The sequence below is a fragment of the Helianthus annuus genome, chromosome 1, assembly GCF_002127325.2.
Source record: "Helianthus annuus cultivar XRQ/B chromosome 1, HanXRQr2.0-SUNRISE, whole genome shotgun sequence".
Classification (NCBI taxonomy): Eukaryota; Viridiplantae; Streptophyta; class Magnoliopsida; order Asterales; family Asteraceae; genus Helianthus; species Helianthus annuus.
The window spans coordinates 100,156,517-100,182,489 of record NC_035433.2 but is presented as its reverse complement, the minus strand read 5'-3'; the positions used below and the strand labels follow the sequence as shown (position 1 = coordinate 100,182,489).

Here is a 25,973-nt window from a genome sequence, read left to right as displayed (position 1 = left end):
AGTTATTTGACAGCAGGGGTTAATATTGCTGAGTTTTCCATTAGTTGGGGGGTCAGAGAGCAAAATTTTCCTAGTAGGGTGTTAGAGTGCCAATTGGCTCTAACCCCAGGGGGTAAAATGCACTTTACTCTATCTATAATTTCAATTTGTTACATATAAAAATAAAATATTCAATATAACATACATTAATTTATTTGATTCATTGTGTTTTATAACATTTTTTTATGTTTTTAGATCATTGCGTTTTGAAAAAGAAACATATTTTGTGTGTTTTTTCGTCCATTGTGTTTTAGAAAAAACACATTTTTTATGTTTTTATTCCATTGCGTTTTAGAAAAAAAAAATATTTTCTTTTGAGTTTTTAGTCTATTGTGTTTTAGAAAAAAAAACATTTTTTGAGTTTTTAGTCCATTGCATTTTAGAGAAAAAAACACTTTCTTTTGAGTTTTTATTCCACTGCGTTTTAGAAAAGGAAAAAAAACACTTTTTTTTAGTTTTTAATCCATTGCGTTAAAGAAAAAACACATTCTTTCATGTTGTTATTCCATTGCATTTTAGAAAAAAAAAACACTTTCTTTTGTGTTTTTAGACTATTGCGTTTTAGAAAAAAAAAAAAAAAAAAAAAAAAAAAAAAAAAAACATATTTTTTGTGTTTTTTCCATTGTGTTTTACGCATCTGGGTTTCCGAATTTTTTTTTTTCAAAAGTATATCAATAGTATACTCGTTTTAAAGATAAAACAACATTCGTTCTTATAGTGCAATTTTTATAAAAAAAAAATAATGTCGTATGAAAAAGTTAATAACGTTTTAAAAACGATAGAGAACAAGAGGAGAGGGAAACTATTGACTTGGAAGGACTAGAATACCCTTACTAAAAACTCACGCACCTCCAAATTTCATATATTTCAATCCATTTAATCTAAGCACTTGATTATTTAATGGATTATCAATAATTCAATATTACTTTCTAGCATTACTACACAAATAAACTTCCTATTATATCTTGATCCATAAAATATAATAAAAGAAATTTGCCATTCATAAGAGATTGAATGTAATAAGTGGGTGTTTGGGATTCCTTTTGAAAAGGACTTTTAAGAAGGAAATTAATCACAAACACCATTTGAGAAGTACTTTTAAAGTCAAAAGGAATCCCAAACACTATAAAAGGACTTTTAGAGCTAATTATGCCTTTAAAAGCGAGAAAAGAAGTCAGGATTTCTTACTTATTGCTTTTAAGAATGGCTTTTAAGAAGGAGAAGTTGAAAAGGAATCCGAAACACCCCTAAATGTAAATACTTTTTCTGCTACAATTGTTGATTTGAAAGTTTTGGGGCCACTTTAATTAAATATTGATTATCATTTATCAATATAACAAAGGATATAAATTTTAGGTGTTACACACGTGATTTAATTTGTGTGGTATTGTTGAGGTCTCCAATATTTAAAGTATTTAGGATCAAAAAAGGTGATACCCCTTTGGCTGGGTACATGGTCTGGTTTAGAGGTGCCCAAAAAAGGGTTCCATACCCTATGATTTGAAATCGGAACCGAGAAAGCCACACTCTCAAAAACTTGGTTCCATACCCGGTTTTGACCTTGTTGATCTTTCCCCTGGTTTCAACCCAAAACCAGCAAATACTCGAATTGTGCCTTTAATCCTTTGTAAGACTAAAATTCAAATTACTTTTCTTTTTTTTTTTCATTTACTAATTCAATTAATACGTTGCATTTGTATTTTGTTTGTTTAGGGACTCATTATTAACATTATAAACATAGACTCATAGCCCTGGTTTGTTTAATTTTTTTCTGAAACTACTTGGGATTTGGGAAGTAAAATGTGCACAGTGCACGAATACCGTCTAACAATTTTAGAAGTACAAAACTCTTTCTACACTCATGTTCCTTTAAACAGAGGATAAACTCTTTGAAACCGGTATAATTGTTTACTTTTTAGCACAGGCTCGAGTTTGAATCCTGCTGGTATCGTTGTCATTTTCCTCTCAAAGCCGCACAAAAAGCCGATATGTGATCAAAACTGTGAGTTACTAAGAAATGTGACCATGCATCTGGCACTCTGAAACAATCCATCCAACTTCTGCCAAACAGCAGATTGAGCTTCTAGAAGCTTCTGTGCCTTGGCTTGTAGCTTGGATTGCCTTCTTATACTTTCACCATGTATCTGCCAGCAATAAACACCAATATTAATATTTGTATTTATATCAACATTTATGTTAATAGTAATAGTAATACTAATACTACCTCATTAAACACAAACCAAAGAAATTAGAGGTGTAAATAACTAAATAAGTCGGGTCGCTCGTGAACTACTCAAAATGGGCTCGCAAAGAACTCAAAATGAGCCCAACTTAAATGAGCTCGGGCCCAAGCTTGAACAGGTTCACGATCCTGAACAAATTTGTTTCTTATTTATATTTTTATTTTATACAATAAATATTTAATTACATAATAAATATTACACATCGAATATATGATAAAAAAAAAGTAAATAAAAAAATATACAATATATAATTACAATTATTATTTTTTATCTGAACTGTTCAATTTTAAAGCACAAGAGAATCTAATTCAATCATCATTTGTAGATGGGTCGAATAAAAGTCCGTACCTTCAAGAACAACCGAATCAGAGCCTGTATGAACTCGAAGTTGTTTCTGTGTGAGATTTCATGTATAAAATAGTCGAGTAACTGTTCAAGGGTAATCAACTCCGGTCTCTTTTCAGGTTCTTGTTCATCATCATCATCGATAATCTGAAGCATCCTTAGTTCCACATCCAATGTTGAAGAAGATAAACTTTTGAGATAATCCGTAAACGCCTCAACTGATTAATCAAAAAAAACACAAAAATGTCATATTATCGAACAACCAAATAGTATTATCATAATAAAATGATGCTCGGACTTCAGACTGTTCTTCACTTACAATTTTTCGTCTCAACAGACGACTGCAGAAACTGTACAAAAGGTGACGAGGGCAAATCTGTAAATCGGGTAAATTTATCATCGTGTGTCGGCTTTTCTTCATCCATTGGTTCACCCGCCTTAAATACTATCTCTCCAGAGAGAGATGGAATAGAAGGTAAAAAGAAAGGTGCGTTTTCGGGCTTTTTTGGAGGCTCAATGGGCTTGTTGCGGGCCTGAAAATTTCGAAACAATTATTATATCTCACATGAACAGGAAATCTTAAACCGTTAAACGTGCTAATGAAATATGCATGTGTTAAAATAGAAACCTTTATGATATCCAGATTGATCAAACTTTGCCACTGGCTCTTCGGGAGCAATGAAAGTGTGACTAGATCTGGGATTTGTTGATCGAGCAGTGGAGTGTGAGTTACAGGCTGGGCCTGGGCCTGAGGGTCGGTTGAAACGGGCTTATCGGAATCAACATCGTCTTTAGAATCTCCTCCAGATGAGACGGAAGGCAACTTTACGTTCACTACTTCCTTCCCACTTCCATAAGAATCGATATTTGTGGCCCCGGAAAACATTGCCTGATTTACCCTGATAAGATACAAAATGAATTTTGATTTTAACGTGTGGGTTCGGTAACAGATCAAAATAGGTTCGTGGAGAGTGACCCATTATAATAAGGTTCAAGCGGGTCCGAGTCTCATAATAAGCAAGATACTAATTGCTAAATAAACCGTTATCATTCAATACTGAAAAAAATTAGGAGTGTGCATTTCTAACACAACACAAACCTAACACGAAATTTGTCGGTTTTGGTTTACTCTAAACAAGTTCAGGTCAGTTTCAAGTTGAACCCGTGAACCCGTTTAGCTAAACAAGTCGGGTTTGTGTCAACCCGATCGGGTTGTCGGGTTGACCCGTTTAACCCATTAATATTGTATTTAATTTTAATAATATGTTTTATGTCATAAATTAAATTGGGTGTGTATTTTATACCATAATATAACTAAAAAGAAGAAACTGACATAAAATTTTATAATTGAAATGCAATTTTATTATATACATTTGTGTTTGAAGTAGTAAAATACTAAAATTTTAATTTTAAACTACTAATTTGCGAAATGTAAAAAATTCAGGTTAAACGAGTCGTATTCAGGTCAACAAGCAAAAATTGTGTGGTGTAACGAGTCGAGACATTTGGTGCTTGCAATAAATATCTTATTGTAACAGGCTAAATGAGTGAACAGCTCAATTAAACATGTAAAACAGAAGCAGAAGCTTACCAAAGATAAACTCCATTCTGATCAACATGAGTAGTTGCCAAAACATCCATGTTTGGGGACAACGATAAAGCAGTTATAGGTACATCAGCATGTATTGCATCAATCTGTCTTGCTAAAATGACGTCCCATATCCTGAGAGTGCCATCCATACTTGATGACATCAGCCATTTTCCATCCTCGCTAAAACAAATGTCGGTGATTCTGTCGGTGTGACCTTCAAACTTCCTAACCAGTTTTAATGCAACAACATCAAACATACGGATAACTAAATCATCCGTAACAGTAGCCAAGAGACCTGAAATCGTTAAAAAAATTGGTCACTTAAATCTCCAACGGGTCAAAATGGTAAAGTGAAAACTTAACAAAGATGGGAACGGGTCAAAACTCAAAAACAAACAAACCAACTTCATTTGCTTAAAACTTCGCATTTTCTCTAGTAAGAACTAAAATATTATGTTGAAATTCTAGTTTCTTAATGAATTCAATGAAGATGACAAAAGTGCTGACCGATCAGCACAAGACAAACCGTACGGGTGACTCCTTACCAAAAACTACCTTTTTCGACCATAGTTGTCAACAGCGAATAGCGGATGATAGCGACGAGCTACCTATACGCTATGAAATAGCTGGGCTATTTTATGTTTAGCGATACAGTAGAAGAAAATTTTGGAAATATTTAATATGTATATCGTTGTTTTTTTCATCTAAATATGCAAGTTATATTAAATAGTTATAATAATACAAAAAAAGCCTAAAATCCCGCCATTTATATTAGCACAAAAAAAACCTTGTATCCCGCTATTTTCACGTTATGGAGTCGCTAACAATCAAATTGCGGGATAGGATCGCTCTGCTATGAAGCACACTATAGCGAACGCTATTATCGCTATGAACTGTATGTGTGTGAGACATAGCAAGAACGAAGACAAAGACAAACACAAACTATAGCAAGCATACCATTAGAACGATTGTAAACAATCTTAACCACAGTGCACCCAATTTCCCACTTTGACTTCAGCTCACGCCCTTTAAAACTCCAAACCTAAAACAGAACGTTTAGATACGCGAACAATGTAGATAGATCTAGTACTTTGATATATAATCACAAAAGAAGAAACAACTGTGTAAATACTTTTATATCCCCATTATATCCAGCACTAATCATTAGCGAATTCGTTGAATCACATGCTACACCAACCACCGCTCCATCATGAGCAGAGTTTCCTTTTTCTGAAGCGTCAACATAAGACCCCCGGCTCAAGCCTGATTGAAGATTAAATTTTTCGATCCAACCAGCTGCTGTGCCGATTATAGCAAAGCTGCCACATGTACTGATAGCGCAGGCCTGCAACCAAATCGAACCAATGATAAGTAATTAGGTCGTAATTTTACTGAAAAATAAATTTTTCAAGTAGTGATAAGGAAACTGGAAAAAGATCATGTTGCAAATTATTGTAATAAACTAAAGAATGACAGGTGGCATAGAATTATAACCTTGACTGGAGCTTGAATATCTGTAGTAGGTGTGAGGATATGCTCACCAAGAACAAAATTCTGTAGCCTCCAAACATACGCATGTGGTGTGTCCATATGACATGTAACTACATTGGACCAATCCCGTTCCCTAATTTCAGCTAAAAAATATTTCCCAAAAATAAAATGTCAGATAACAATCTTAAAGAGTGCTTTAGAGCATTACAATCTTAGTTAATAGACAACATACCAACATCAAATGCAATCACAGGCTTCAATTTTATTTCTTCTTCCTGCAAAGAGAACCAATAACGAAAATGTAATGAGAAGAACATTGATGACAGGTTTACCATTACGTTAAAAAATTACAAAGAACAAGAATATGTACAAAAGTACTAGCGTGTAGCAATCTTACCTTCACTTTGAGTTTCTTTGCTCTTTTTGTTACATGACGTTGAGAAAGCTCTCTACTTTGTTGATCCTGATTTCAACAGAAAAACAAAACCATGAGATTCCAAAATAATCACTTTATTAAAAACTTACATATTTGATTTCAAATACATCTTGAGGTAAGTTATTATCTGTTTGTTATATTTTTGCTACGTGAAATTGTCAAATGACTAGAGTGAACATTATACCATGTGCTTGCACATGATATATACCTGACAACTTTTCTTAAAGTAAGTCTCAAAATAATACTATATGTACATGTGTATAAATAGGATGCATGCATTATGCGAATTATATGAAGTGTGTAACGAAGATATTCAACCTGAACAACAGAAAATAGACGAAAAGCACGATCTTGGCCGGCAGACAGAATATGTCTCCCATTAGCATAGAACCTGCAAAGTCCCTCCAGCAATATCAATAAACAACATAAATAAATAGTCAAAAACTAATGTAACCATAATATCGTATTACTTTATACATAGAGGAGGTGCACTATGCCCACTTCGAAACCTTAGCAAACGAGGATCACCGTCAGTTGTGTCAAAAATCCACATCTACAAAAAAATGGTATGTTGAGAATGAAAATGCAACACAACAGAGAATCAGAGAGCATTTAGTGTTGCAAGTATACCTTTATAGAGTTGTCTGCTGATGTACTCATTAGCACGGGTTCATTTGCAAAGAAATGCAATGAAATCACAGAGCTGTCGTGTGCGTCTCTAATAACGGATTGGAGTCTTTTCTTTTCAAGATTCCATATGCTTATGACACCAGATGAACTTCCAGATGCTAGAAGGGGTTGACCATCTGAAAAATGAGGTGATACTGTCACATACTTGACGAGAAATTATGAAGATCCCAAACAAACGAGATATTATAAAAATAGGATGGGAAAATCAAAAAGAGTTATTACAATAAACAATAAGCTAGACTGCCAATATCAGCCGAAAATCAAACAAAGACTCCCCAATTGACCCGTTTGCTGCAAGTGTTTTAGGCTATGCAGTTAATATCCGTGATATATCACCGATAGATCGGTTATCGGTCCCCATCTAAAATATCGGTGTCAAATATCAGTCAGAATATCAAGACCGATATTATCGACGATATTGACCAATATATCACCAATTTTCTCGATATCAATACCTTTCTTCATAGTGATGCCATTCGTCTTTCTTCTTATTGATGCTATTAGTGTTTGAAGTCTTCATTGTAAATTGTTAGTGTTTTAAGTCTTAGTGAGTTCCTACTTGTTACAATTGTTAGTGTTTTGCAAGTTGCAAACGTTAATTTGTTAATGGTAGGAGAATATACTGAATTGTTAGTGTTAAATTGCTCTCTCTCTCTCTCTATATATATATATACACACACACACAGACATCAACCGCGATAAACTATATCTCAAATATCGGTCCTTGGTCAATAACCATTTTTTTCCCGCATTAACTGCATAGGTTTTAGGTAACTTTGAGAAATGAAAAGTTACTCAAAACGTTGATTATATTCTTTGTTAACTATGTTAATTAGTATTCTATGAATATGTAACTTATAATCTTTGTTAACAAAAATCAAGAAAGAGTGGGGAGAAAACTAATATATCCCTAATCAACGAACCTGTTTTGTACGTTTCCAAATGACCCGTTTGACCCAAACCCATTTTAACCGGTGTACCCAACCCGTCACTTTTTCAACATCTAGAAGAATGTACAAATATCCCAAGTGTGACTAATGCAAAAAAAGTTAAACAAAAAAACAACCGGCATGCAAAACATGGAAATGCTACAACAAGAGTTATTGGCACATTCTTTAATAGTCATCAACATGAGATCTTACCTGTTCTGAAGGATAAAGAGGTCACAGCACCTCGAGTGGATTGACTAAAAGTAACAATTTCTTCATTAACAAGAATATTGTGCACATGAATCTTTCCATCAGCACAACCAACAGCAACAACATCTAAAGCAGGAGAAGAAACACAACAATGTATAGATGAATTCCAGCCTAAAAAGTCATAAATTTTTGTCTTTGTGTTGATATTCCAAAGTTGAAGTGAACCGTCTTGACTTCCAAGAATCACCTGTTTACGGACTTTAAATTAGTAACGAATCAGAAATAAATGTTTGTATAACCGATGTTAAATAGATACCTTGTTTAAGTAAGTGTCAGGATGCATGATACAGCTTGGAGTGAATTTACTATCTAGCAAAATATGTCCAACTGGAGAGAGATTTTCCTCGATTCCTTTGAAGGCCCATATGAAAATGTTTCCTTCTACATCGACACTAAGGACGTGTTCTCCGAATAGAAGCAACAAGTTCACCTTAGCATTATGGCTGCTCCATGTAGCCACCTGTTGTATGCACAATGAACGTTTTGTATTTCATAATTCAAAAAAGAAGTTATTTTACGCAAGTGGAACTTGTAGAGCTCTGTTAATGTCATTATTATTACTTTTTTAATAATTTTACCAACACAAGCCTTACTTTTAGTAAAACAAAACTGTTATAAATGTCCAAAAGAACAAAAGCCATTTATTAGAATTTGTGGGCCACGAAAAGCAAACGATTCAAAAAACAAAACATTCTTGAACGCACACTTCAAATCTTTGAATATTAAAAAACATAAAGGGTTTTGATTGAAGAACCTGATGAGCACGCTTGAATACGCCAATATCATTCCCATATGCAGCAAATGTATAGTCACGATAAGATGCGAGAGCACGAATCTTTTTTGCAAGTTGAGGACCTTTAAATATGACCCAAATGTTAGAAAATAAAATAAATAGAAGCCAGCCTCATAGATTTTAATCACAAACAACAAAAAACTAAATCTTTTCTACTTTGTCTATCCAGTAACTAATCCAGTCTCCTTGAAACCAAATCAAAAAAACAATAAAAGGTTGATAATTTAACAAGAGAATATAATGCATATTATAGTTATTAAATGCGCTAGGCGCACTCTAGGCGCATAGGGCTCGCTTCTCGCCTAGGCGAGAAGCGCAAAAAAAGCGAGGGCCTGAGAAATAAAAAATGCAATCAAATAAAAACATTAAAAAAACAAAGTTATGAACCGAAAAAAGCCAAATCCTCAAATTCCAAAAGTTTTCAAATATCATAAACCTTAAAATAAAACCAACATTATTATGAATCACCAAAACATCCCAAAACCAAAACTGTTAAGACTTGAAAACAATAAAGTTCAGACTTCAAAACATAAATAAAATTCAAAACCAAATGTTCTTCAACTTTAAAAATCATCGGAGTCGGAGTCGGAGTCGTCATCCACAGCAATTGCCTTGAATATTATATAAAGATAATATATCTATTAAGTTTTTGAAATTCAAAATATCTTTTAAAAATTAATACAGATTTGATGAGATATGATTCTAAAATTTTCAAAATTAGCTGTAAATAAAATCTAGGTTGTTTTTAAAAGATGGGGGTTTTTTTTAAATAACGTTGCTTTTTTATCTAGGAGACAAAAGCGGTCTTTGGTCGCCCAGGTCACCTAGGCGGACCAGGCAATCGCCTTTAACAACAGAGATGCATATTATGCCCAAAATATGCATAATGACATTGTTATCACCATCTTCAAAATTAAAATGCTTCAAAAATAGATAGTCAAATACGATAGAGGCACCCAAGCAAGGGCCCGAGATAAGCAAGACACACAGTATAAACTGGCCAATTATTGCTGTTTTAAACATGCTTTAGGCTGGTTTAGACTGTTATTCAGCTTTTACCAATTGCCTATATATTTATTTAACCTGATTCAATTATATATAAAACCGATATTAAACCCTAATCAACAACTTCAACAAAACAAACGCAACTATTCCGTTCGCATTTGTCGCCTATAACTGATTAGCTGGTGCTAGACCTTAGCCAACTTACAATAGAACAGCTACTCATTACTTTATGTTTTTTCGATACGGTTTAATGTAATTTCTAAAGCTGTTTTCAACTAGTTTTTTCGCCCCAACTGACCAACAATCCAGAATCCGCCATAAATTCAACTTAACATAACTTCAACCTCAAAATAACAACTTTTGGTTCACCATACTCAACAAACTTATCTCAAATTCACAAAAACAACAAAAACCTAACACGAATCAATAAACGTACCAGCGAGAACGAGACTGAGCTTGGCACACTGTCAAAAAAGAAATCAAAACACATGTCATGCTCATATCATTACAAAACTTAACAAAAGTAAGAGAATGAAGGTATTATTAGGGTTGGTTACGTTGTAAATCTGCCATGATTTGCCGACGCTGACTGTAACGAAGGTCTCGGTGCCCAATCTTTGAACGGAGAACGGAACGCTGCTGGTTATGTACCCGATTGCACGAAAAGGTTCGAATATCCCCATTGTTTGTTGTTGTTGTGTGCAGGTTGGTTGATGTGCGGGAGGTGGTGATAGATTAGGGTTTTAGGTTTTATTTCGGTTTAGGGGTTTATTCAAGAGAAAAGGAGGAACCGACGACGCCGTTTTGGGAAGTCTCTTACACTAACACTACGTTCCCGAGTCATTTAACAGGGGAGGGGAAGGAAAATTTTCTCTCCTAATCTCTCCAATTTGGAGGATGAATATATGGTTATATTTGGTCATATTTTCTTCTCTTTTCCCTCCCCTCCCCCTGTTAAATGAAAATGAAACTCGTGAACATGGTTTTTCATATTTTCATCTCTTTTCCCTCCCCTCCCCTGTTAAATGAGTCTCGGGAACAGAGTGTAAGAGCATGTTTGGCTAAGCTTTTGAAACAATTTATTGACTTGTTGACTTTTTAGAAAAGTCAGTATGAAGTGACTTATGTGTTGTTTGTTTTTGAGGAGGTAAAAGGGCAGTCTGCGGACCATATCTACAGGAAACTGCAGAAGAAGAGATGGACCAAAGGTCTGCGGTCTGCAAGAAAAAGAGTGTTTGTGTAATTCTACAAAAACCTCTTCTCTTCTCATTTATGACACAAACACAGACCACTCATCTCCCTCTCTCTGCCTTCATCTTCACCAGTTTCTTGAAAAACCCTACTCTCATCCAAACACGCACACCATGAACATTTGCATTCTCCCTCATCTTCTCTCTGCAATCTAATCCAAACACATACAAATAGAATTGAAAACTTATAATTTCATCATCTCCTCCATCTTTCACATACACACACAAGATCCATCCTACCTACACCACCTCTACCCCCTTTCGGTTAATCACTCTGTCAATAAACGACCGACCAGACTCCGACCGGCGAAGCTCACGACGGTGGAGCCGGCTACGGTTTACGGCGGTGGCAGGGGATTATCACGACGGTTCTCCAGCGAAGCTCAGAGCGGGGGTAGAGTGAGGGAGAGGCTAGAGAGATCGATGAGAGAGGAAGGCACGGGAGAGTGAGAGGGATGGAGGGAGAACGATGGCGAAGAGGAATGGCGGAGACGCCGTTTTCCAGTAACGATCCACCGCCGTGCGGCGGAGCCGCGGCGTCGGTGGTGGAGCTTTTCTGTTTGACAAGTTTCCGGTAAGCACACGTCTTTGTTTCCCCGATTTCTTTTATTTTTCTGAAGAAGATTAATGATGATGATGAATTGTTGATTGTGAGGATGATAATGAACTGTTGTTGTTGCTGATTGTGAGGATGATAATGAATTGTTGTTGCTGATGAGGATGATAATGAACTGTTGTTGCTGAATTGTTGGGTAGTGGAGGTTGAAGAGGAGATGAGAGAAGAGGTTTGAAGAGTTTAGAATACATGGGTTTATGTCTGCATCAAGAAGAGGTCTCGCATACCTCTTTTAATGAAAGGTCTGCGAGAAAACAAACAAGTTGCAGGACCCAAAGGTCTGCGCGCGTCTGTGCGACGCAGACATAAGTGCTCAGAAGAGCTTTTGCCCAAAAAACAAACACCACCTTATTGAATTATTGGCTTTTTCCCCTCACATACACCTTCATTGCCAAACACTATTTTGGAGCTTATGACTTTCAAAAAGCCAATAAGTCAATAAGTTGTTTCAAAAAGCTTAGCCAAACATGCCCTAAAAGGGACAGAAGGAAAATGAATTGGGTGTTGCTAAATGCACTCCCATTTTTTTATTTTACTGGTTGTACTCCCCCCTGAAGTTTGTAAATAAATATAATCAACCCTTGTATTTTCTAATTTTTGAAAATTGTATTAGGAAATATCCTTATTTTTTCTAGAATCTTGTCTTTATTTTGATATAATGAAAAATAAGCAAGTTTCGTTAATCAAGATAGATTGTAAATTCATTTACATTATTGTATGAATGTATAATAATAAATAAATAATATTTTAGGCAAAAAGTCTCAGATAGAAGAACCCGAATCAGTTAATCTCGTTTTATCATACCTGTTGTCTAGTTGTGCTATTTATATATTATAGGGTGATCTTGTCGTTGGTTATCATTTTGGGATTTATTCACTTTCTCGGGCGGTTTCATTCTTGTGGATTAATTATTCGCAACCAGTGAGTAATCTCTTTGATTTCCCCCTTTTTAACTTTACAAATTTTCGGGTGCATCATGTTATACACATTTTGATTTACTTAACATGCTATGATGAAGTGTATTTTGTGAATGTCTTATGTGTATTCTATAATTCTATATGTTATCTAATGCCAAGTCTATTGCATGCTATTGTGTCTTGTGGATCCACGGCTACTAGGTTCCCCACGGCCATGGGTTGTAGCCTAGTATCGCCAACGGTATTAGAATCGCTCCTCGAGGCTTTAGACTAATGCACGCAATTGTCATGAGTCTATTATTTTATTTTGTTACGTATTGTTGAATGGTTGTGTGATCTTGATTGGTGTTTATGTGATTATTGCTTATGTTAATTGTTGGGTCTGAAATTGAGACTAAAGCTTACCAAATTGAAGATCACAACATGCATGATGTTGGCGGTTCTAAAGATGATACAAGATGTTGACGGTTCTAAGGGGGAGATTGTTGGGTCTAAAACGTGTAGTCTAATGTTATCAACGAATCAAGTCAACAATGTCAACGCCATCAAGTCAAAGTCAACGTGCAAGTCGACATGAGAGGTTCAAAGAAAGATATGACGTGTGAAAGATCAAGATTTGATAGTTATAGTGCTTTATCACAATTCCATGCGAACCAGTTAACAGTGGAATAACAGTCGCCTGAATATCCTATCCCTATTTTTGATCCACCACATTCATCATCGCATCCATGTTCTTCACGCTCAATCACATTTGCATTGTTATCAGAAAGGTTAGTAACCTCTTCATTTCACAAGAAACATTTTCAGTAACAAAATCATTTTCATCAATTAAATCATTATCAGGATGAGGATATGGCATGGGTACATTGTTTTTGCTATGTAGAGGAAGAAAGAGTTTTCTTTCATTTCCAAGCTTATCTTTGTACCCGATTCCATCCTTCACATATGTCGGTCTTTGGCAATTTTTAATGTCAACTGATGTGTGCAAAATGTAACATATAAATGACATTAAATGAGGCATAAAACTAACCTTTTTTAGTACTAATGTTGGAAAAAGCGTGTTTTTGTCTTCCTTTCGAATTTACAGGACCAAATGAGCTTAAACGAGCAAAAGGAACAAATATATAGCCAAAACCAACATAAATACAAAGAAATGGATAAACATGACATGCTCGACCCCTCGGCAGCATCCCCAAAGAAAAAGCAAGGAGACAGAAGACTGGCCATGGGGTCGTGCCCACTGGACACGGGGGCGTGGTCAGGCACCTGCAGAAAAGACAAAGTTGTGAAAGCTTCTACGCCCACCACGGGGGCGTGCCCAGCTCAACACGGGGCGTGGTCAACGTTAAGATACGCTGAATCTTGCAAAATCTTGATAGTACAGATACGTTTCTGTCCACGGGGCCGTGCCCGCTGGACACGGGGCCGTGTGGGGCCCTCTGCTAACAAATGCATTTAATGAAGGAAGAGAAAAGGTTGGCCACGGGGCGTGTCCGCTGGACACGGGGCCATGGCAAGGGTTCTATGCAGGCTATAAATAGGGGTGTTTGGCTGACTTCAAAGGTATCCCTTGGCAAACCACTACTCTCCCACTTTCCCACCACTCCACCACCACTACACCACCAACACCCAACACCATCATCCATCATCCACCTTTAGAGTGTGTAGCAGTCTCGGGATCCAAGATTGATCGTAAGAGTTCTTGCCAATCAAAGGTCATGTTTGGCTAAGCCTCTTACATCACTTGGTGAAACAAGTCTTTTATGTATTACTTTTGATTTTTAATCTTTCGGCACTTTTTATTTGGTTTTGTATTAATGACTTTAATAACTAGTTTCTAATGTTGAAAGTGAATTTTCTTTATCATTTGTCCGTGGTGTCTTGGCATTACTTTACTGTCTATATAAAGTAAAAGATTTACACCATTCATATCTCTACGGTCTATATAGAGATATGTTGGCTACCTGGTCGAGGGTTAAGGGAATGGTTTAATAAGGTTCTTGCCTTGTTTAGTGTATAGATCCTGTAAGGACTTGGGTCAAGCTTACTAGGACCTCCTTCAATACCCACTGGTATTGGATGGCGGGGGTGCGAATGGCTTGATCCCCTCATGTGTAAACTACTATTAATATATTAAACCGACTACATGGGATTGTATCCCTGCGGACTCAAACCACTTAGCCGAGGGTAACGTCACCTTCAAAAGAGGGGCCTACCACTTTTCGCATTAATAACTTAATTAATTATCTTCCAATATTCTGACCCTTTGGGATTGTATCCTTGATGACTCAAACCACTGGGTTGAGGGTAACGTCACCTTCAAAAGAGGGGCATACTACTATAACTAAGAAAATCTCTTAAAAAGTCTGAAAGTGCGAAAATCATCAAAGGATACTTAAAAGGCGAGTCGGATCCAAGTGATTCATCTTATCTATCTGTTTTTACTTTATTTTTTTCTGCATTTTTAGTTTTTATTTTCATGTTTAAAACCTTTTCTCAAAAAAAAATTAGATCGATTTGACGTTAAGGATAAACCGGTACTAAAAGCTCTTGTGTCCTTGGATGACCTCGGTATCTTACCAACGCTATACTACGCTCACGATGGGTGCACTTGCCCAAGTGTGTGTTTAGTGTTAGTAGAATACCGTGTTTTATAAATTTAAAACTTGGCTAATGTGTAAAATGGGCTTAAAATATCAATAAAAATATATTACACCTTGCACACACCATCAACCAATGCCTTTTTACTGACGTTCCATTTATCAATTATGATTTGCAATCTATTGTTTTCATTTTGAGATTTTTCTAATCTTTCAGTTAAGTCGTTTATGACAAAATCTTTCTGAAAACAAATTCTTTTAAAGTCTGCATTTCAGCTAAAGTTGAATTCAACTTTCTCTGATATGCAGCTTCATTTTCTTTCAACTCTTTGTTAAATTGCAAAACTTTTTCTTTGTCTCTAATTAGGTCACAGTTGAGGGATTTGTAATGTGCCACGATGTTCACACATGGTTGGGAACATAATTTGACTTTAAACTCGTAAGGAATGTTGTTTGGCAAGTCTTTCTCATCCTTTTCTTTGTTGGATTTCATTTTCATCGCCTCTTCAGGATCCTTTTCTTCTATCTTTTCACTTGCTGCACTGCTAATGTAGGGTAAAATACACATATTTGTCCCGTGTAAATTGTATAATTTTTGTATAAGTTTTATTTGTTTTATTTAGTTTTAGTATTATATTATATTATTTTGTGTTGGGCCAGGTACTGGTGCAAATGGAGCAAAAAAAGAGTAAAAAGGAAATAACTAGCCAGTTGAGTGGAGTAGACCGCCAGTGACAGAAGGAAATTTGGCGCTTTTTTATGTGATTGGGCCGAGCTCATTTATCTCTATATTATTAAAGTTGGAGGGCCAAATTACAATTAATGGAAAGTCGCTTTAAAAATAAGTCACAAAAAATGAGGGACCATAAGTGTACATGAGCTGGAAGTTCTAATTAATTCTCCTCCATAAAAGACAAAATAAATGTGCATTCTTTGGCTTCCTGTTGTTGACCGATTTTTAGGATGGCCAATATTGGATTACTAGCGGTAAGACCCGTGTGCAAACACGGGTCGTTTCTTAGAAAACCATGCATAGCCCATATTGACAGAGAGTAAAAAAATAATTACTGCAGACTTATAAAATTGATATACACTAATGATCAATAGGTTTATTCAACAACACTTTCATTATGTTGATAACAAACTACTTTACAAAATTACTTAAATGATAGCGTGATTTGGGATTTTGTAAAAATGTTTGTTTTTGTACTACTTTAGAAAATTACATAGAATTCAAGAAAACGAAACAACAAATTAAACAGATGTTGAGTTATTCAAAGTTCTGTTGAATACTAAATGAGATGTTGACCAAAATTCAAACAGATGTTGACCAAAAGTCAATCAGATGTTGACCATCAGTCAAACAGATGATGACCTTAAACAGATGTTTGGTTTAAGGCCACACATCTTTTTATGGCCAAACATCTGTTTAAGTCTAAATATCTGATATAGAAGGCCAAACATCTATTTAAGGCAAAACATCTGTTTAAGGTGAAACATCTGTTTATGGCAAAACATCTGTTTAAGGTGAAACAACTGTTTAAGTCCAAACCTCTGATATAAAAGGCCAAACATCTGTTTAAGTTTGAACAGATGTTTAACTTAATAAGATCTACTGTCTTCTCACACTGTTTTCCTCTTCAAAACACCGTTGAACCTAACATGGGTTTCCATTAACTATTGACCAAAAGGCAAACAGATGTTCAAACCACTGTTTGTTATTGTACTTCTTTACAAAATTACATAAAATTCAAGAAAACGAAACAATGACTTAAAGAACTATAATTTAACACATAATCTAATCGGGCAAAGCAATCTATTATCTGACAATTCCCTGGTTTTTACAACATGAAACACAACATCATCATGCCAAATACAGTCATATATCCATCCATTATTCTGAATTCATAAACCCATAAATGCAGAAGAATGTCACATTTGCGATGAATAAACCAAGTTTCTACTAATTGCAGTTACTATTAGCAAAAAGAAGCAAGATATCATCTATATATAAAACATAAAGTGCTAATAACAGTGTTTTATCATGTTAGCTATACATAACAACAAAACATCAAGTTAATAATTTAAAAATAAAAACATACAACATCACCATTAAAAAATGATGTGTGTAAAATGCAACATATAAATTACATCAAATGAGGCATAAAACTAATCCTTTTTAAGTACTAATGTTGGAAAAAGAGTATGTTTGTCTTCCTTTTGTATTTTCAAGATGAAATGAGCTCAAATACACAAAAGAAGCAAAAAGACAGCTAATTCTAGCATAAATACAAGAAAAGGAACAAAAGTAGATTGCCCGAACCCTCAACGGCATCCTCCCAAGCAAAGAAGAGAAAACAGAAGACTGAACACGCCCTGTGCTCAGCCAGCATGGGGCCGTGCCCAAGAAGCAGCAGAAAAGACAAACCTGTAGAAGCTTCTATTGCCCACCACGGGGCCGTGTCCAGTGAGCACGGGGGCGTGGCGAAAGTATAGCAGGCGCATTAATTGTAATTGCGAATTACAATTAATGAAGAGAGAGAGTGTCAGACGGGCACAGGGGCGTGTCCAGCGGACACGGGGCCGTGCCCAGCCTTCTGTTCAGCCTATAAATAGGAGTGCTTGGTTTCATTCCAACTCATCCCTTGGCACACCACCTCTCTCACACTTCATCCACCACCCACCACCACCATAACACCATCATCCACCACCATCATCCATTGTCCATCGTAGAGTGTGTGAGTCGTCTCGGGATCCAAGATTGATAGTAAGAGTTCTTGACAATCAAGGCCATGTTTGCCTAAGTCTCTTACATCACTTGGTGAAGACAAGTGTTTAGTATAATACTTTTTATTTTTAATCTTTTGCACTTTTTATTTGGTTTTGTATTAATGACTTTAATAACTAGTTACTTATGTTGAAGGTAATCTTTCCTTATCGTTTGTCCGTGGTGTCTTGGCATTATTTTACTGTCTATATAAAATAAAAGATTTTCACCATTCATATCTCCACGGTCTATATGGAGGTATGTTGGCTACCTGGTCGGGGGTTAAGGGAACGGTTTGGTAAGGGTCTTGCCCTTGTTCAGCGTTTAGAGGTCCTGTAAGGGACCTGGGTCAAATTTAGTAGGATCTCCTTCAATGCCCATAGGTATTGGATGGCGGGGATCCAAACTCTTTGACCCCTCATAAGTTAACTACTATTAATACTATAACCCGGCTATTTAGGACTGTATCCCTGCTGACTCAGACTACTTAGCCGAGGGTAACGTCACCGCCAAAAGTGGGGCCTACCATAATTTGCATTAATAACTTAATTCATTATCTTCTAATAATCCAACCCTTTAGGATTGTATCCTTGCTGACTCAAACTACTGGGTTGAGGGTAACGTCGCCTCCAAAAGAGGGGCCTACTACAATAACTAAGATAATCTCTTAAACAAGTGCAAAAGTGCGAAAATACACAAAGGTTATACTAATACACGAGTCGGATCCAAGTGATTCATCTTGTCTATCTGTTTTTATTTTATTTTTATTTTTCAGCATTTAGTTAGTTTTTATTTTTCTAGTTTAAAAACCTTTTCTAACCTTTTTGATTTGATTAGACGTTGAGGATAAACCGGTACTAAAAGCTCTTGTGTCCTTGGACGACCTCGGTATCTTACCAACACTATACTACGTCCACGATGGGTGCACTTGCCCATATGTGTGTTTAGTGTTAGTGAATATCGTGTTTTATAAATTTAAAACTTGGCTAAAAGTGTAAAAAGGGCTTAAAAATATACATCAAAAATATATCACACTTCACGCACATCAAGTTTTTGGCGCCGTTGCCGGGGAGACAAGGATTTTAAGAAAGTTAGGAATCAACGGCCTAATCATATTTTTATTTTTCTTTTTAATTTTTTTTTAGGATTTTTTAGATTTTCAGCTTCTGCAGAGCTCAGCACGGGCCATGCCTGGTTGGACACGGGTCGTGCCCAGCATTGTTACTGGCAGTTTTTAGTTTTCCAAGTTACAGAAGGCTGACCACGGGGCCGTGTCGGTGCAACACGGGGTCGTGTCCAACTTTCCAGTAACTGGGATCTGGAAAACAATCACTGTAACTCCGACCACGGGCCGTGTTCGCTGAACACGGGGCCGTGGTGAACTTTCTGACCAGCATTCTTTTTTGTTTTTATTGCAGGACTTGGAACCAGACGCCAATCCTACCTAGTGTATGAGCTCCAGTTCTAATAAGGACATAAAAGAACCTCTAGAAGAACCCGAACGCTTTCTCAGAAAAAGATTAAAAGCTAAAAACCAAGAGAAAGTTTCGGGTGATCCACCTCCAATGGCGGACCAACGTATCCTCATGGATTATCTACGACCCACTGTAGGTAACCTAGGCGCCGCTATCAATGCTCCGAATGTTGAAGCTAATAACTTCGAACTTCGGCCGCATTTGATACAAATGCTCCAAAACTCCGCAACCTTTCATGGGCTTGAAGACGAGGATCCCCATCTACATATTACTAATTTCTTAGAAATATGTGATACCTTTCGGATCAATGGAGCATCAAATGACGCCATCCGCCTCCGAATGTTTCCTTTCTCACTAAAAGACCGAGCGAAAGCTTGGCTCAACGCCCTCCCAGCTGGATCAGTAAACACCTGGGATGAACTAGCCCAAAAATTTCTATATAAGTATTTCCCTCCCGCTAAAACGGCTAAATTAATGACTGAAATTAATACATATTCACAAGAGGACGGGGAATCCTTATATGAAACTTGGGAAAGGTTCAAGGAACTATTACGCAAGTGTCCACATCATGGCCTTGCGATATGGCAACAAGTATCCACTTTCTATAATGGACTGTTGCCACACACAAGGCAGACACCTGATTCTAGCTCCGGGGGACTTTTAGGTAATCGCCGCCCGCATGAAATATATAACCAAATTGAGGAAATTGCTCAAACCAATTTTCAATGGCACACCCCCCGAGGCAATAAATCCATTGCCCCGGGCTCCCATAAGGTTGATGAAAGCACTTCTTTACAAGCCCAAATCGAGGCCCTTTCTTCAAAAATAAAAAAATTAGAAATGACAAAAACAGTCTCGGTTATGGCTTGTGAAGGGTGTGGTGGGCCACATGAAAATTGGAGTTGTATGAAAGAAACGGACGATCAACAAGAATCGGTAAGCTACATTGATAATAGACCTAGGCCGTCGGGTCCTCCAACGGGCACCTACAACCAAGGATGGCGAAACCACCCAAACCTTGGTTGGAGAGAACCCGGCAATAGTAGTAACCAACAAACCCAACGAACAAACTTTCAACAACCAAGAAATGAGTCACAAAATTTCACTCAACAACAAAGTGGACGAGAAAGGCTTGAAGATACTGTATCTCGCCTCATCTCTGACACTGAAAAGAAAAACTCGGAAAGATTTCTACAATTAGAATCAAATTTTAGAAATCAACAAGCTAGTATTCAAAACATAGAAAAACAATTAAATCAAATAGCTCAAAATTTTGCCGAGAGACCACAAGGCGCATTACCTAGCAATACCGAAACAAACCCAAAAGCGCAAGTTCATCTCATCACGCTACGAAACCGCACCGTAGGGCCTGCAGAAGCGCCACCACCGACAGAAGAAACGGTACCCCCGCCTCTGCAGGAGAAGAACTCCCCTCCGTCACCAGAACCTACCAAGGCTCCTCGAGTCCCGTACCCCGGTAGGTTAATTCGTCAAAAGACCAATGAGCAATTCGCAAAGTTCAAAAGTTTATTAAAACAATTGCATGTCAATATTCCTTTTATTGATGTCCTAACCCAAATGCCCAAGTACTCTAAATTCATGAGGGACTTCCTCACTCATAAAAAGAAAATTGAAACTTTGCAATTAGTTAACTTAGGCGAAGAATGCTCTGCCCTCGTACTTAATAAACTTCCCCAAAAGAAAATCGATCCAGGAAGCTTCACGATTCCCTGCTCAATCGGGGAGTCCCCCGTTCGTAATGCACTAGCCGACCTTGGGGCTAGCATTAACCTCATGCCCTCATCAATGTTTAAAAGGCTCAGCCTAGGAACAACGAGTCCTACAAAAAATGAGCATACAACTTGCTGACCGATCCGTCAAATTCCCGCAAGGTGTCATCGAAAATGTCTTGGTAAAGGTAAGCAAATTCGTCTATCCAGCCGACTTTGTCATACTCGATATGGAGGAAGACACCGAGGTCCCCCTCATACTAGGGAGACCATTCCTTGCCACCGCACAAGCGGTGGTAGATATGAATGACGGAACACTCACCTTGAGGTACGGGGATGATGAAGTAAAATTCGGAGTTGGGAAGAGAATAGAAGACGACGACCCGATCAACTACATGAAGGTTATTGATTCAAGTTTGGATGCTGCTCTCCGACGGTGTAACATGGGACGCCAAACATCCCACTCAGAAAATATAACCTCATCTTGGGTCTAGCCAAGGACCCTTATAAACGTGGCGCACCACGGAGGCATTCCGCGGAACTATCCTTAGTTTAGTTTAATCTTTTAGTTTTAATTTGCAGGAATAAAACACACTCGCAGTGGTAAAGGATGAAAAAGGGAACGGGAAAAATGGCCCCATGCACAAGAACGAGGCAACCCGACACAAATCTCCATTACAGAAGGCTCAACACGGGCCGTGCCCAACCAACACGGCCCCGTGCTGAACCACCTGCAGAAAAATGCCCAGTTCAGGTAACTGGACACGGGCCGTGTTCACCAGACACGCCCCCGTGTCCAGGCTTCTATCTCATTTCTTTAATTTCTGTTACTGGCACCTGAACACGGGGCCGTGTCCGGTCCCCACGGGGCCGTGTCCAGACTGCCAGTAACATAAATCTTTGCTTTTTAACACTACATTACACATCCAATCAACCTAAAAATTTATTTTTGGGACACATTGAGGACAATGTGTAATTTAAGTGTGGGGGGAAGCTAACACCTTGAAATTTTGCAAGTCCTAACAACAAGCCTTACACAAAACTCTATTGGAACGGCTAAACACCCCAAATTTTTTTCAAAATTTTTCATTTTTTTTTACTTGTCTAAAGTTTAAGTTAGGAATCCTAAGATTAATAAGGTTATATTTTTACAAATTTTACAACCAAGAGCGTCGTGATAATAAGAACCAACATAAGAAAATTATGAAATGGCATAACAAGTCTAGTTAAAATTTGATTATATATACTTGATCACATTAAAAAAACCCCATTCCCACAAAAGTGAGTTTTGAGCCTTTATTGAGCATACAAATTTACATCCTTAGACTAAATGCTCATTTTTCGTTTCTTGTGTGAATAGCCGCTTGGTTCTTACAACTCTAGAACTTGCCACGACGATTCATTCCCGGTCCTTACCAACTTAAACCCAAGTAAGTAAATGATGGAGGCATTAGGACTAACCATTTTCCTTTCCACACCATTATTTGTCATTTTTTTTACCACCTACCCAAAATCCCCCTAGTTAACCCCTTTGAGCCTAAACCTTTCATTTCTTTACCCTTTTTCACCCACCAAAAACCCTTTTTATTTTTCACCCTTTATTTTAGTAACAAGCTCGGTTTTTACGCTTTTCACCCTTTTACTAACCACTAACCCAACCACCCACCTTTAGCCCAAGCCTAACCCTTCACCCAAAAAGTCCTCTTGATATCTACAAAGGTATAAAGTTAAAAAGGAGGAGGATTGATTGCTTGGCAAGCTTATGGTAGGAATAAGTTCCATGCCGCTCTCGAGTGATTCACTAAAAATACACCTTCGGCCGAGTGTTGAGGGATCCCCCGTGAGGTATGTGAACTTGTATATAAATGAAATTTTAAAAAGACATGCTATGCCCTAATAAGTAATTTATCTTATGAAACGTTCTAAATAAATCATAACGAATAGGATTGTAAATAAATAAAAATAAAACCCAAAAAAAAATCTTGGATTCCCGACACTCTATAACAAGCCAAAAACCTTCTCTTCTACCCATTCCATTTGGGAGTGTAAGCCACATTTAAAGAGTTTTGCTTGAGGACAAGCAAAAGTTCAAGTGTGGGGGTATTTGATGTGTGTAAAATGCAACATATAAATTACATCAAATGAGGCATAAAACTAACCCTTTTTAAGTACTAATGTTGGAAAAAGAGTGTGTTTGTCTTCCTTTTGTATTTTCAGGATGAAATGAGCTCAAATACACAAAAGAAGCAAAAAGACAGCTAATTCTAGCATAAATACAAGAAAAGGAACAAAAGTAGATTGCCCGAACCCTCAACGGCATCTTCCCAAGCAAAGAAGAGAAAACAGAAGACTGAACACGCCCCGTGCTCAGCCAGCACGGGGCCGTGCCCAAGAAGCAGCAGAAAAGACAAACCTGTAGAAGCTTCTATTGCCCACCACGGGGCCGTGTCCAGTGAGCACGGGGGCGTGGCGAAAGTACAGCAGGCGCATTAATTGTAATTGCGAATTACAATTAATGAAGAAAAAGAGTGTCAGACGGGCACAGGGGCGTGTCCAGCGGACACGGGGCCGTGCCCAGCCTTCTGTTCAGCCTATAAATAGGAGTGCTTGGTTTCATTCCAACTCATCCCTTGGCACACCACCTCTCTCACACTTCATCCACCACCCACCACCCACCACCACCATAACACCATCATCCACCACCATCATCCATTGTCCATCGTAGAGTGTGTGAGTCGTCTCGGGATCCAAGATTGATAGTAAGAGTTCTTGACAATCAAGGCCATGTTTGCCTAAGTCTCTTACATCACTTGGTGAAGACAAGTGTTTAGTATAATACTTTTTATTTTTAATCTTTTGCACTTTTTATTTGGTTTTGTATTAATGACTTTAATAACTAGTTACTTATGTTGAAGGTGATCTTTCCTTATCGTTTGTTCATGGTGTCTTGGCATTATTTTACTGTCTATATAAAATAAAAGATTTTCACCATTCATATCTCCACGGTCTATATGGAGGTATGTTGGCTACCTGGTCGGGGGTTAAGGGAACGGTTTGGTAAGGGTCTTGCCCTTGTTCAGCGTTTAGAGGTCCTGCAAGGGACCTGGGTCAAATTTAGTAGGATCTACTTCAATGCCCATAGGTATTGGATGGCGGGGATCCAAACTCTTTGACCCCCTCATAAGTTAACTACTATTAATACTATAACCCGGCTATTTAGGACTGTATCCCTGCTGACTCAGACTACTTAGCCGAGGGTAACGTCACCGCCAAAAGCGGGGCCTACCATAATTTGCATTAATAACTTAATTCATTATCTTCCAATAATCCAACCCTTTAGGATTGTATCCTTGCTGACTCAAACTACTGGGTTGAGGGTAACGTCGCCTCCAAAAGAGGGGCCTACTACAATAACTAAGATAATCTCTTAAACAAGTGCAAAAGTGCGAAAATAATGAAAGGTTATACTAATACACGAGTCGGATCCAAGTGATTCATCTTGTCTATCTGTTTTTATTTTATTTTTATTTTTCAGCTTTTAGTTAGTTTTTATTTTTCTAGTTTAAAAACCTTTTCTAACCTTTTTGATTTGATTAGACGTTGAGGATAAACCGGTACTAAAAGCTCTTGTGTCCTCGGACGACCTCGGTATCTTACCAACACTATACTACGTCCACGATGGGTGCACTTGCCCATATGTGTGTTTAGTGTTAGTGAATATCGTGTTTTATAAATTTAAAACTTGGCTAAAAGTGTAAAAAGGGCTTAAAAATATACATCAAAAATATATCACACTTCACGCACATCAAAAAATTCATAGTTATAATATCTGATATCAGAACATACTTAAATGTCGTTGTTAAACTGAGGTAACTTGATTTAATACGATCTTCTGTTGCGAAGACACGTATGTGAAGTGCAACATATCACCAAACCTCAAGTTATTCTCAGTCATAAACTTTTGCCAACCGTCCAACGCATAACGTGGCTTCAATTCATTTAACTCCGACTTAACATCATAAACCTCCACAACTCCAACCATGTTTTGAACTTTCAAAGGATGAAGATGAACAGAAAGACCTGCTCGTCTGGCAACTTCAACAGGAAGACGCTACATGTATTGTGTTTCAAAAAATAATAGTCAGACAAATAAACATAAATCATTAGTTTGTTATAAAAAATGGTATACCTGCCTATAGTCTCCTTTGTGATCAAAATGAAAGAACTCAGGGTCGAGAAGATGTCCAGAATGTTTTTTTGCAGTCTTTGTAATCTTATTTCTACAGAGAAGCTTTTTCTGAACGTTGGCGACTCTTTTCCCCTTGATGAAAAAGTAAACATATACATGTGAATTAAAGGAATGTTGAATATATGCACAAAAAAATAGTTTATATACTAATTAAGTGGCGAGTATAGATACCTTAACTTTGTGAGCAGATGAAGAACATCCAATAAGATCACTTGTGTCAACAAGTAAGGCAGCATTTCCCTTAGTCATATTCTTGACCGTCTCCTTTCTCTCAGAAGTAACTTTACCTTTCTTCTTAACCTGTTGTCATAGAGTAACTTTAATAACCATAGTAATATAACAATCTTTAAGATGGTAAACTTACATCTTGTGTTTTATTCAATCGACGTGCATTCGGCATTGGTTGGTAACTTATTCTAAATAATACGTTATTGGATAAATGTAACATCAGTAAACAGCATTACTAATAGTTGTAAAAACATTAAATTCTTATATGTGTTAAATTAAAAATAAATAATTTTAATAATTTAGTAAGTA

The 25,973-nt window shown here is 37.1% G+C and overlaps 1 protein-coding gene and 1 non-coding gene across 2 annotated transcripts; both read right to left on the bottom strand.

Annotated features, from left to right (window-relative positions):
* Nucleotides 1-1,791: 1,791 nt before the first annotated feature.
* Nucleotides 1,792-10,625, bottom strand: LOC110866000 (U3 small nucleolar RNA-associated protein 21 homolog). Its single transcript, XM_022115356.2, has 18 exons — nucleotides 10,390-10,625; nucleotides 10,269-10,296; nucleotides 8,789-8,889; nucleotides 8,291-8,494; nucleotides 7,978-8,221; nucleotides 6,776-6,951; nucleotides 6,616-6,698; nucleotides 6,464-6,536; nucleotides 6,107-6,172; nucleotides 5,942-5,984; nucleotides 5,713-5,852; nucleotides 5,351-5,563; nucleotides 5,176-5,260; nucleotides 4,219-4,513; nucleotides 3,256-3,526; nucleotides 2,947-3,160; nucleotides 2,631-2,845; nucleotides 1,792-2,183 (listed from the first exon to the last, which is right to left on the bottom strand). The coding sequence occupies exons 1-18, from the start codon at nucleotides 10,513-10,515 to the stop codon at nucleotides 2,034-2,036; spliced, it is 2,727 nt and encodes a 908-aa protein (XP_021971048.1). The 5' UTR covers nucleotides 10,516-10,625; the 3' UTR covers nucleotides 1,792-2,033.
* Nucleotides 10,626-19,925: 9,300 nt separating this feature from the next.
* On the bottom strand, nucleotides 19,926-20,032 carry LOC118482844. The gene has a single exon (XR_004869017.1). It is a non-coding gene; the product is annotated as a small nucleolar RNA R71 (small nucleolar RNA).
* Nucleotides 20,033-25,973: the final 5,941 nt, after the last annotated feature.